Consider the following 12,235-nt stretch of genomic DNA (forward strand, 5'->3'; position numbering starts at 1 on the left):
AAACAGAATCAGAGTCATTCATTAATTTATTTATTCTAAAGCGCTGTGACACAGGAGAACAGCTCCATTTGTGAATCTTATTATAGAAGCGAAAATTTTTTTTTGATGATTCAGGGCTAGGATATTTTAGTGTTTAACAGCTTGAGAACAAAAATAAGAAAAATATAGACACTATAAAATCTTTACTGAAATGGATTAGACAGGTGAAAGTTTCTTCATTTTGGAATCATTTTGCCTCATCGAATATCACGTAACTGTGGCAAGTCCTTAGCTCTTCGATCACTCACCAAAACTGTGATTTAGGCTTGGCAGAAAGCTACTCATCAGCTCACAATGCGATAGGAGCCGTGGAGGACAGGAAATGTGAGTTCCCTCTGTTAAGTCACCAGCCTCCTTCTGATTTTTGTGTTTTCTAGATTCCTTAATTGTGGGTATTCATAAGTACATGTGGAGTAAATCTAGTTTGCGATTCCTGCCAAAAAGAAACCTCTTCCATCATCGTGAAATTATGCGGTTTCATTTTTTTCCCCTCTCTATGAAAACAAAAGAAAACACTAACATATGTTTTATTTCCTCAAGAATCCCTACGCGGGAATGAAATGTGGTCAAACGTCATTAATTTTTCCATCAAAAAGATGGCGTTTGTAAGCCCTAGCATCGGCCGTGTTTCTTAGGACATTTAGCTGCTTCACAGTGATAATTCTCAGCAGAGAGCAGCAAACACACTTTCCACGGAAAAGTAAATCCGAGGAAAGACAGCTGCGAGAGGAATGTCTGTTTGTCCATACTACCCTCGTGCCTCATCGGTAAGGTCAGATGAATACATTTTTTTTTTTTTTTTTTTTTTTTGCGGGTCTGGGGATGGAACCCAGGGGCATTCGACCTCCGAGCTACACCCCCTGCCCTATTTTTTATTTTTTATTTTGAAACCGGGTCTCACTGAGTTGCGAGGGGCCTCACTAAGTAGCTGAGGCTGTCCGCCAACAGTGATCCTCCGGTCTCAGCCTCCCGAATGCTGGGATGACGAGCGTGCCCACCACGCCCGGCTTCAGATGAATACATCTTTGACACTGTGGTCCTTGGATGTCTCCTTTGAATATATCAAAAGGCAACATGGGAGAAGCCACATTCCAAGTACTGGTTAATGGACTCCAGGTTTCCAGGCAAACCTGGACAGGTTGTCTAAGTTGATGGGTCCTGGAGGAGCAAACACACGCTTACTGCCGTGATGTGTACACTGTTCCTTTGGGGCCTGTGTGTATTGGGAAGAGGAGGCTACAGAAATGCTTCCTTCAGTCTGTGACCACTGCTGCTCCTTCCCGAGACCTTATCACCGTGCGCATCCTTTGCTTGCTGGAAGTAACTCTGCAGAGCAGGAGCCGCAGAGCTCCTTCCCCTAACTAGAATCCTGCCACGGCCGGCTAGCTGGCGTGCGACACGGTGCTGCTTGGAACTTAACCCAGACTTTGGGGAGGAAACAATGTTGGCTGTTTCGTGCTTTCTCTCTCCTTTTCAATTCATCAAATTAGTTTTTCATTTGGGCGTGGTGGCGCACGCTTTTAATCCCAGCATTTGGGAGGCTGAGACAAAAAGATTGCGGTTCACAGACAGCCTCAGCTACTTAGTGAGACCCTTTGCAACTCAGTGAGACCCTGTTTCAAAGTACAGAATAAAACTAGGGGTGGGGGTGTAGCTCGAAGGTAGAATGCCCCTGGGTTCCATTCCCAGTACCGCCAAAAAAAAAAAAAAAAAATGCTTTTTCTTTTCTTTTTTCTTTTCTTTCTTTTTTTTTTTAGTACTAGGGGTTGAAACCAAGAGCATTCTACCTCTGAGCTATGCCCCCAGCTCTATTTTTTATTTTTATTTATTATTTTGAAAGAGGGTCTCACTAAGTTGCTTAGGCTGGCCTTGAACTTGCGATCTTCCTATCTCAGCTTCCCAAGAACTGGGATTACAAGCATGTACCACCACGCCCAGCTCATCCACTTTCTTTTAACTACTAATCAGTCTTACTGGGAAATAATCAGAACTGGCGATTGGCAATAGGCTGCAAACACACAGGTACCAAAGAGAATCCAAATCCTGTGTTACTTCATGAGTTAGTTTAGTTCCAATACATCAAAGTCATGGTCTGAGAGAGCAGAAGGATCAATAACTTCGACATGCTGCCGACAAGAGCCAGTGATGTAACTTCTGCCCCACCAAGCCTCCAGATGTGATCGCTACCCATCTGATTGAAACTTCATTCAACAGCAGTTTTTTAATAGAATAAAAAGCTGTGGTCCCAGTACTTGGGAGGCTAAGACAGGAAAATTGCAGGTTCAAAGGCAGTGTGTAGTAACTTAGCAAGATGCTGTTTCAAAATAAAAAATAAAAAGTTCTGGGGTTGCCGGGCATGGTGGCACATGCTTGTAATCCCCACACTCGGGAGGCAGAGACAGGAGGATCCGCTTAAGAGACCCTGTTTCCAAATAAAAAAAAATAAAATAGGCCTGAGAGTGTAGCCCGGAGGTAGAAGGACTTCCAGGAACCCCAGTACCACAAAAAAAAAAAAAAAAAAAAAAAAAAGTTCTGGGTTTGCTGGGCATGGTGGCGCACGCTTGTAATCCCTGCGCTCGGGAGGTGGAGACAGGAAGATCACGCAGGTAGGAAGCTAGCCCATCTGGTTTAAGAGACCCTGTTTCCAAAAATAAACTAGGTCTGGGGGTTCCATCCCCAGACCCGCAAAAAAAAAAAAAAAAGAATATAAAATAGATCTGGGGGTATAGCCTGGAGATAGAATACCCCAGGGTTCCATCCCCAGTACCACAGAAAAAAATAAAATAAAATAAAATAAGAAATAGACCTGGGGGTGTAGCTCAGAGGTAGAATGCCCCTGGGTTCAATCCCCGGTTCCAAAATTAAAAAACAAAACAAAAAGAAAATACAGCTGTATCTTTGGATTCAGAAAGGCCACAGGCCTCTAAGATGGACCCACGGTGAGTAAAGGCAGGTCTTGAGAAGGCCAGGCGCCGGCAGGTCTTGGACTCTGCGCCGTCTCCTCCACCAGGAGTCTCTGAAGCTTTGGTTGCTGCTTGTTTTCGGGTTTCACGGTGGGTTTCTCCACCCGCGTGGGCCGAGCACACAGGGCCGGGTGGTGAACGCGCCCATGGGTCGCCGCGCTCTTCCTGACCCCGCAGACAGTGGCCACCTTGAAACCGGCCCCGGGCACTGCCCAGCGGCTGGCACTGACCGGCCTGTGGCTCCCTCCTCAGCTCGTGGTGAGGGTACACCTGAAAGACCACAGCACCAAGTCGCTGATGGTGGACGAGAGACAGCTGGCCCGGGATGTCCTGGATAATCTTTTCGAAAAGACTCACTGCGACTGCAACGTGGACTGGTGTCTCTATGAAACATACCCAGAATTACAAATTGGTAAGTCCCCGCCCCAGCCGCGAACTCTGCTCCCATAGCCCGTGGTTGGCTTGACTGTGGGCTCTGGTCTGTCCTGGGGTTTGGTTCCAGGATCAAGGAATCCTGTATGTCACTGTCCTTGTGCAAGCTCGGTGCTTCCCTGGTCTTTGTTTTGTGTGTGTGTGTGTGTGACTGGGGATTGATCCCAGGGCCTTTCTACTCCCAGCCCTATTTTATTTTTTTAATTTTTAAACAGGTCTCACTACATTGCAGAGGGGCTCACTTTGTTACTGAAGCTGGCCTCAATCTTGCGGTCCTCCCGTCTCCGCCTCCCAAGTGCTGGGATTCCAGGTGTGCACCGCCATGCCCGCTTGCCTCTTCATTTTTGAGGGTCAAGGAGACTGAGATGATTGCAGGTGGCTGGACCTTGGGGCATATTAAGATTTATTATTGCCACGTCTCCGGTGGCTCCGGGGAGAACCTGCCGCAGTATTACGACTCTTCTCAGTGAACAGTTTGCTTAGTGAACAGAGCAGCCGCCAGCTAATGCTCTTCTGTAGTTGTCCAGTAACTGCACAGACCTCACAGCTGTGCAAATTCCGCTCCCCCTGCCCCACGGGCCACGTCTCTGCCACTTTGTCTAGTGGAAGAGAAAGCTGCAGAAGGACAGTGTAGAAATTGATGACCTTTAGCCGGACGTGGTGGCGCACCCTTGGAATCCCAGCATTCAGGAGGCTGAGACAGGAGGATCACAGTTCAAGGACAGCCTCAGCTCCTTAGTGAGGAGGCCCTTTGCAACTCAGCTGAGACCCTGTTTCAAAATAAGAACTAAAATAGGGCTGGGGGTGGGGTTCAGAGGTAGAGTGCCCCTGGGTTCCATTCCCTAGTACCAGAGAGAGAAAGAGAGAGAGAGAGAGAGAGAGAGAGAGAGAGAGAGAGAGAGAGAGAGAGAGAGAGGGAAATGCTAACATAAAAAGCATGTTATTGTGAGTTCTGCCACCTGTCATGTTCTTTATGGAAGACAAATTGAAAAGCTGACACTTAAACACAATAGGAATGTTGCAGTGTGACGTCACGGAAGAATTAAGAAGCGTCGAAGTCTTGATGAGGAGTGGGAAGCCTGTGTCCACTCAGGGAGGATTTCCTTCTCGGTTAGAAGCTCTGGCATTTTATGTCTGAGAAAATGCTTTTTTTTTTTTCTTATTTCATCAGAGAGGTTTTTTGAAGACCATGAAAATGTGGTTGAAGTCTTATCTGACTGGACAAGAGACACAGAAAATAAAGTACTGTTTCTGGAGAAAACAGAAAAATACGCCGTATTTAAGAATCCCCAGGTGAGATGACCTGTGTATTGAGAGCGGGTGGAGTATGAAGGGCTGTAACGTCATCTCTGTCTAAGCCATAAAACCTCACAGCGTATTCCGTTCAGGTAGACACAAGCTCAGCTCCTAGACTTGGTAAAGCAGGGGTTCTTGGAAGCATTTAGAGGAAAATGTCCATTTGATTTCCTTTTCTTCAGGATCCCAACATGCCTCTCTGGAATCGCCCAGGCTCCCCATTCAGTCCCCGTCTGCTGGGCTCCATGAGCCTCAGTCCTTGCTACGCTGATGGTTGTTGACGCCTCCTCTCGAAAGGCGTCCTTTTCTTCTGTTTATACTTGGTGTCTATTGACGCTGGGATAACTAACGGGAGCAGCTGGAAAATGCACAATTTCACCATTTTAGAGAACTTCTCACAAAACGCCTTTCTATTGAGGCCATAACAATGGCTCCCGGGAGTCGTGCCACGTGGCTGTTGTATAACTAAGAGGAGGGGAGCGTGAGCGTCAGTGTGTACCTGCAGTGCGCCGTGGTGTCTATGAGTTACTGCAGATATCACGGCTACGTGCTACCGTCTTTACAAAGTGAATGCATCCAAGTCACCACCGCCCAGATCAACCCAGCAGAACGTCAGCGGCCCTCCTCGCGCCCCTTCCACACACTGACCCCCATTACCAAGGCGCCGCCCCGCTCCGTATTCTCTTAATGTTCTCTCTTTATGAACCTTAGTGAATGGCGTCCTCTGGTCCTTTTCATCTTTAGCATGAGTTTGTTTGTCTTTCGCTACTGTAAATAATCCTTTTTCACTGTCGTTTTGTATTCCCGGGTATAACTATACCCAAGTATACTTATTTACTGTGTTGTTGATAAGCATTTGACTTGCTTCTAATATGGGGCTTAACCAAGTAATGTTGGTGGGAATATCTTGGACATGGCTTTGGTTGGACCTATGTAGACATTTCTCTTGCAAATATGCCTGGGAGTATAATTTCTGGGTCCTAGGTCATACTTAGGTTTAGCTTTAGCAGATACCGGTAACCAACTTTCCAAATATACTCTCTGATTTCCTATCCCTTTAACATTGTGTGAAATTTCTTGTCTGTAGGGGTGCTGGAAAGCAGGCTGGAAGAAGTGCTTTCCCCCCTATATGAGAAGTTAACTAGAGAAGTCTTCTCCCATATTAGGATTAGAAATAAGGTATTAAAATATAGTTAAGATAGAAGTAGGGTAGGATTGGAAATAAAATCAAGATCCATCCAAGGACAAGGGTAGGGGACCCACAAGGTCAAAGCCTCTAATCTCCAGCTTGCCGGCCAAGGTCTTTGTAAATGGGACCCCATCCCCATATCTCTGAGCTAGATCAGCCAACAAGGCCAGGCTAATCTGCTCTCCAGTGCAGAGATAATCTGTTCTTCAGTGCAGAGATGAGCCTGGCCCAGCCAAGGTGGGTGGGAGAGGCAGAGCAGGCTCTGACGTGTGTGGATGCATGTTTTAAAATTATTGGTTGTACTTGTTTGTCCTTGTATCTGATTGGTTGTATTCTAAGGTTGGCGGGCTCTGACGTGTGTGTAACCACTCCCTCGTGTGTAACCACTCCCTCCTAGGGTTATAAAATTCAGAGCGTGGAGTGGGGAGGGGTCGAACCTCGCCCATAGTGTCTTGGTCTTGACCCCTGGCTAGCCGGGACAATAAACCTCGCTTGCATTCTTACATCTCTTGTGAGTCCTTCGATATTTGGGTTGGTGGGCAATTCTTGGACCCTTCAGTCATTACAGATACTTGGCAGCCTTTGGTGTTGCTTTTTAAAATTTTTTTTAATTTTAACTATGTTGGGAGTATACAAGCATCTCCTATGGGGGTTTTGTTTTGGTTTTGTTTTTGTTTGTTTTGTGGCACTAGAGATTGAATCCAGGAGCATTTTACCTCTGAGGTACACCCCCTCGGCCCTATTTTATTTGAAACAGAGTCTTGCTAAGTTACTGAGAGTCTTGCTAGATTGCTGAGGCTGGCTTTGATCCTGCAATCCTCCTCTCTCAGCCTCCCAAGTACTGAGATTACAGGTGTGCAGCACCATGGCCAGGTCTCTTTTGGTTTTAAGTTGAATTTTCAATGCCAATGATTTAAGCACCTATTGAAATGTTTATTATCCATCTGAATATCCACTAGTGTATCTCTTCAGGTTCTTTTCTAGCCTCTCACTTTGGGTTAAGTATCAATAAATATTCTGTTAGGAAGCATGGATCTCCGAAAGTCTGAATATTACTCAGTGGCTCCTTTCTCTCTTGGGGTGTGTGTGTGTGTGTGTGTGTGTTGCTAAGGATTGATCCCAGGAGCAGTCTATGTCAAAGCTATATCCCAGCCCTATTTTATTTTTTACTTTGAAACAGGATCCCACTTAGTTGCCGAGGGTCTTGTTAAGCTGCTGAGGCTGTCCTTGAACCTGCCATCCTCCTGTTTCAGCCTCAGAGTACTGGGATTACAGACATGAGCCGCCGCACTCAGCTCTCTCTTGGATCTTGAGACGTTGATTGTCTAAGCAGTTCTCCAAAGCTTTCACATAGATGGGACCCAGGGGCCTTCTGCCTCTGAGCTACACCCCCAGCCCCATTTTATTTTTATTTGAAGCAGGATCTCACTAGGTTATGGAAGTCCTCACAAGTTGCTGAGGCTGGATGTGAACCTACGATCTTCCTGTTTCAGACTCCCAAGTACTGGAATTACAAGCGTGCGCCACCATGCTTGGCTCCAGTTTTTTTAAACTGCATATCTACTTGTTTTTGTAGAGTTTGGGTTTATTGCGATATAATATATCAGTGGGGGGCAGAAATTCTCCTGCTTTTGGATAATAATATGAATTATTTGGGATAACAATATGTTCTTTAAAATCAAGTAAATAAGCTGGATGTGGTGACACACTTCTGTAATCTCGGTACTTGGGAGGTTTAGACAGGAGGATTGCAGGTTTGAGGCCAGCCTCAGCAACTTAACAAGGTCCTCAGGGACTTGTGTTGAAGTTTGGTCCTCAGCGTGGAGACGTCAGGAAGTGGAACCTTTGAGAGGTGAGGTCCTTGTGTCAACTGGGGCTCTTTCCCTGAGGGGACTGGGAGGGTTCTCCTGGGATCCTGAATTAGTTCTCACAAGCAGTTTGTATTATGTGAGCAGGCCTAGCCCCGTGCAGAACTCTCTCTGACTTTCCGTTTGGAGATGTGGTCTCTGCCTCCTGCCGCTGTGATCTGCCATGAGCTGAGCTGATATCAGTGTGATGCGCTTGAATCTCCAGCACTGTGAGCTAAATAAACCTCTTTTCTTCATAAGTGGCCGGCCTCGGGTATTTGGATATGGTAACAACACACGGATGTGGGGACGAGGGCAAATCGCGTACTTCCCTGATTGCAGGTGCGTGTAATCTCCCAAAGGCCAAAGGCTTTTGCTATTTTTGCAGTTCTAACATGTACCAGGCAGAGCTACATGCTATCTCAGGCTTCTAATTACTTCTCCGTTCTTCAGGCTCTAATTGCCTTTACATTTCCGGTACGGGTTAACGTTGGGGCAAAGGCGAGGGAGGGGAAGTCTGAAGTGTAACAGGCGAAGCTGCAGTCTTCCCCTGCCTGCGTGTTTGCACAGCACCCAGGCCCCCGCTGCCTTTTACATTTTTATTAGGAATCAATACTGGAGCAATTTTCCAACACCAGGACATAGATGATAGCATTTCCCTGAACCCTTGAGAAGTATGGTCTGAGGACAAAGGGGTGTGATCTAATGGTGGTAAAATAAGGAAATTTAATAAGGCCCATTTGCTCCGAATTTTTATTGTCTCCTGAGACTTCAGAATTAGGGATATGGCTTTTCTCTGGGGCTTGAGTGGGCAGTTCTCTCCTGCTGGCCTCAAAGGTCTCTGATGGATTTTAGAATGGGTCCGAGAATTCTTTCATGGCCTGCTTTAGTGGAGAAAGATGGCTGTCTCTTTGGCCTTCTCTTGGTCAGCTGTTTTCTCAGAAGCCCCGGTGCTATGATTTGGGGTCACGTGTTCTAAACCTCATCATCAGAAACCAAAAGAAAAATCTAAGGACTGAGAGCTGAGTCTGACGATGGAAAGTTATTCCACTATTAACATTAGCCATTCTTATTGCTAGGAGCCTTAAGAATTTGTCTTCCAGAGACAGTTTTGGTAAAATCAATTCATGTAAAGTTGCTTTCCTGGTGGGCTGCTTTTGATTTATTTTAATAACTTTCTTATCTGACATAAAAACAACATCAATATATTATGTGTAGGAGTTGGTAAGTTCAGAAAGATACAAGAAGGAAATTTAAATCGCCCATAATCCCTCTATCTAGCAATAATCTTTCTTGATGTTTTAGACACTTTATTTCATAGATTATTCTGATTCTTATCTGAAATTTGAGGGTGGTTATGGTTTACTGTTGGCTGTACATGTAAAGAAAATAGAAAGAAAAATGCAATCCCTTAGCATATAGTTCTTACAGTTAATCGTCTTCAAGCCAATCATTAGACCAAATTAAATTAATTAGTAAAATATAAATAGTTGCTATGAGCTGAGCATGGTAGCACATGCCTATAATCCTAGTACTTGGGAGGCTGAGACAGGAAAATACCAGATTAGAGGCCAGCCTCAGCAACTTAGCAAGACTCTGCTTCAGCTGATCATGCTCTTGTCTAGTGTGGTGGTGCACACTAGCAATCCCAGCACTTGGGAGGTTCAGACAGGAGGGTCACAGGTCTGGAGCCAGCCTCAGCTATGTAGTGAGGCCCTTTGCATCTTAGTGAGACCCTGTTTCAAAATAAAGACTAAAAAACTAGGGCTGAGAATGTAGTTTAGAGGTAGAATGCCCCTGGGTTCAGACCCCAAAACAAAACAAACAAAACAAACCATGGTCTTTGCTGCTTTGTTCAGGCTGCTCTTTCCAGAACTGCCTTCTGCACATCCGTCTATCTTTAGTGGTTGTTGCTTAGCAAGCCCTGCCTTGTGATTGGCCCACACAATTAAGAAAGAAAGAAAGAAAAAGCAACGTTTGCAAAATTCCAGATGTCAAGCCACTGTTGAGAAGCCAGAATCTCTGGCTCCCAAGGCCATCGTGTCCTGTGGGCATCCACCAGCCCAGTGGCTTCCCTCTGGGACTTGGAATTTGGGCTCTACCTTCACTCCGGGCCCTGGCACTTCCTGGAACATTAGGGCCACCTCAGGGCCGGCACGCAACACCGACGTTCTCAATTTAGAGTTTACAATTAAATGATGTAGTATCACTTGCTAGTTTTTTGTTTGTTTGTTTGTTTCCTCATCATGCACTAGGAGAGGGAGGAGATAAGGTCTACTTCTGCCTCGGTGGATTGGTGTTCATTCCTATCGGTTGGCTGCTAACGCGCGCCGTGGCTCCCCGTTCCCTCCACACGTGTGCGTCTCTCTCCCCAATAAGACCACGAGCTCCTTGCGGTGTCTAGGGGGAATGAACACTTACTGATCTAGCCTTTGCACATTTTATTTAGAATTTCTACTTGGATAACAAAGGAAAAAAAGAAAACAAGGAAGCCAATGAGAAGATGAATGCTAAGAATAAGGAATCCTTGCTTGAGGTAAGTTTAATTTCTCAGAGTGGAAGAAAAGAGAAGGACATTTGCTGGATCTATTTCTAAATTATTTGGAATGAATGATTCTGAGATTTGCACTGCAATTTAACTTGGGGTTTTAATATCAAATTATTACTAAATCATAGCTGTGTGTGTGTGTGTGTGTGTGTGTGTGTGTGTGTGTGTGTGTAGTAATGGAGGCTGAAGCCAGGGACATTCTACCTCTGAGTTAGACCCCCAACCCTATTTTATTCTTTATTTTGAAACAGGATCTCACTAAGTTGCAGATTGCCTCACTAAGTAGCTGAGTCTGGCCACAAACTTGCGATCCTCCTGTCTCAGCCTCCCAAGTACCGGCATTACAGGTGTGGGCCACCATGCCCAGCTAAATCATAGCTATTTAAATAACTCAGCTGTTTGTTTTCGTTATAATAAAGCATGGCTTTAGACAATATATTTTGCTTCTCATGAAGCTAGATTAGTAATTCTTGATCAAAGATACATGAGCCTTCATAAAATAGATCTGCTAACATGCCATACGTCTTTTTACATGGTTTATCCATATAGTCAGACACAAGGATTTCCAAATCTTCTTTAAATTTTCTGAGATGCTCTTCCAGCAGCTAGGCTTTGTAGAAAGTGAGAAGTTTGGAGGTAAAGACCCGATGTGAGATGTGATTTTACTAGGCACAGAGATGCACACCCGTAATCCCAAGGAACCGGAGGCCAGCCTGATCTGCTTAGCCAGACCCTTGGACATAGCTCAGTGGTAGAGAGCCCTTGGGCTCATTCCCCAGTATTGGGGTTAAAAAAAAAAAAAAGATGTGTTTCTGCCCAGCACTGTTTGTGTGCTAATGGTCAACGCCGAACCCCTCTGTGAACCTTGGTTTTCAAATTATATTGGATCATTGCAGAGATTGAGAGAGATGGTGAAAGCTCAGATAGCTGTGATGATCGAGACTGGGAAAGATCAAAGTCCTTTTGACGTTGTTTTGGAAACTCCTAATGAGCTTTCAGACAGCAGCTATGCTCAACACCGATGCTCAGGCTGGCTGCATCTGCCTTGACGGGATGCTGACCCATTCCTTGAGTTAGCAGATTTTGGACCTCTCTGGAAAATTCAGATCTGGTGACGCCTTGGCCCGTGTTACCCTGGGGCCGATTTAACACTGAAGGGTACTCAGCAAGGCCCTGCCAAGACCCTGCTCACGCACTGCTTCCCTCCAGCATCCAGCAAGTCCTGTGCTAAATGAAGCAGGCACCGGAGCTTGCTGGTACACCCAAAGTCCAGAGCACGTGCTTTAGGTCTGCTTGCTGGGACTCTGAGGACTATGGACATTTTCCAGAATTTTCTGTTTCCAAACCCAGCAGTGGAAACGGGACTGTCCTCTCTACATTTACCAAACAAGACTCTGGGCTGTGTTGGAAAATGTCAGGCACCAGGAGTCCCTGGAACCAGGAGGTGCAGGATTCTGGACATATCTGGCAGTGATGGAGGCTGACAGCTATGAAAAGGGGATATGTCATGTCCCTGAGGCAAACACTGGATTTTATTTTATTTTTTTATTGGTGGTCCTGGGGGTGGAACTCAGGGGCTTTCTACCTTTGGGCTATACTCCGATACCTATTTTCTATTTTATTTGGAAACAGAGTCTCACTAAGTTGCTGAGAGCCTCACTAAGTAGCTGAGGCTGGCTCTGAACCTGCGCGATCCTCCTGTCTCAGCCTCCCGAATGCTGGGATTACAAGTGTGCGCCACCACGCCCGGCTATAAATTTATTATTATAGCCAGGCATGGTGTCACACACTTGTAACCTCAGAACTTGATGCTTGTAACCCCAGTACTTGGGAGGCTAAGACAAGAGGATCGCAGGTTCTTGGCCAGCCCTGGCTACTTCAGGATGCCCTCCACAACTTGAGACCCTATTTCAAAATAAAG

At 45.7% G+C, this 12,235-nt stretch overlaps 1 protein-coding gene across 1 annotated transcript in view; it reads left to right on the plus strand.

Annotated features, from left to right (window-relative positions):
* APBB1IP (amyloid beta precursor protein binding family B member 1 interacting protein) overlaps positions 1 to 12,235 on the plus strand; it is a gene marked incomplete at both ends in the record, with an annotated part of 46,977 nt that overhangs the window by 14,958 nt on the left and 19,784 nt on the right. Inside the window, 3 exons of the mRNA XM_080717188.1 lie at positions 3,255 to 3,414; positions 4,606 to 4,727; positions 10,216 to 10,302. Coding sequence (XP_080573314.1) covers positions 3,255 to 3,414; positions 4,606 to 4,727; positions 10,216 to 10,302 — 369 coding nt within the window. The remainder of the gene's footprint in view (positions 1 to 3,254; positions 3,415 to 4,605; positions 4,728 to 10,215; positions 10,303 to 12,235) is intronic.

The sequence above is a fragment of the Muscardinus avellanarius genome, assembly GCF_963383645.1.
Source record: "Muscardinus avellanarius genome assembly, chromosome: 20".
NCBI lineage: Eukaryota > Metazoa > Chordata > Mammalia > Rodentia > Gliridae > Muscardinus > Muscardinus avellanarius.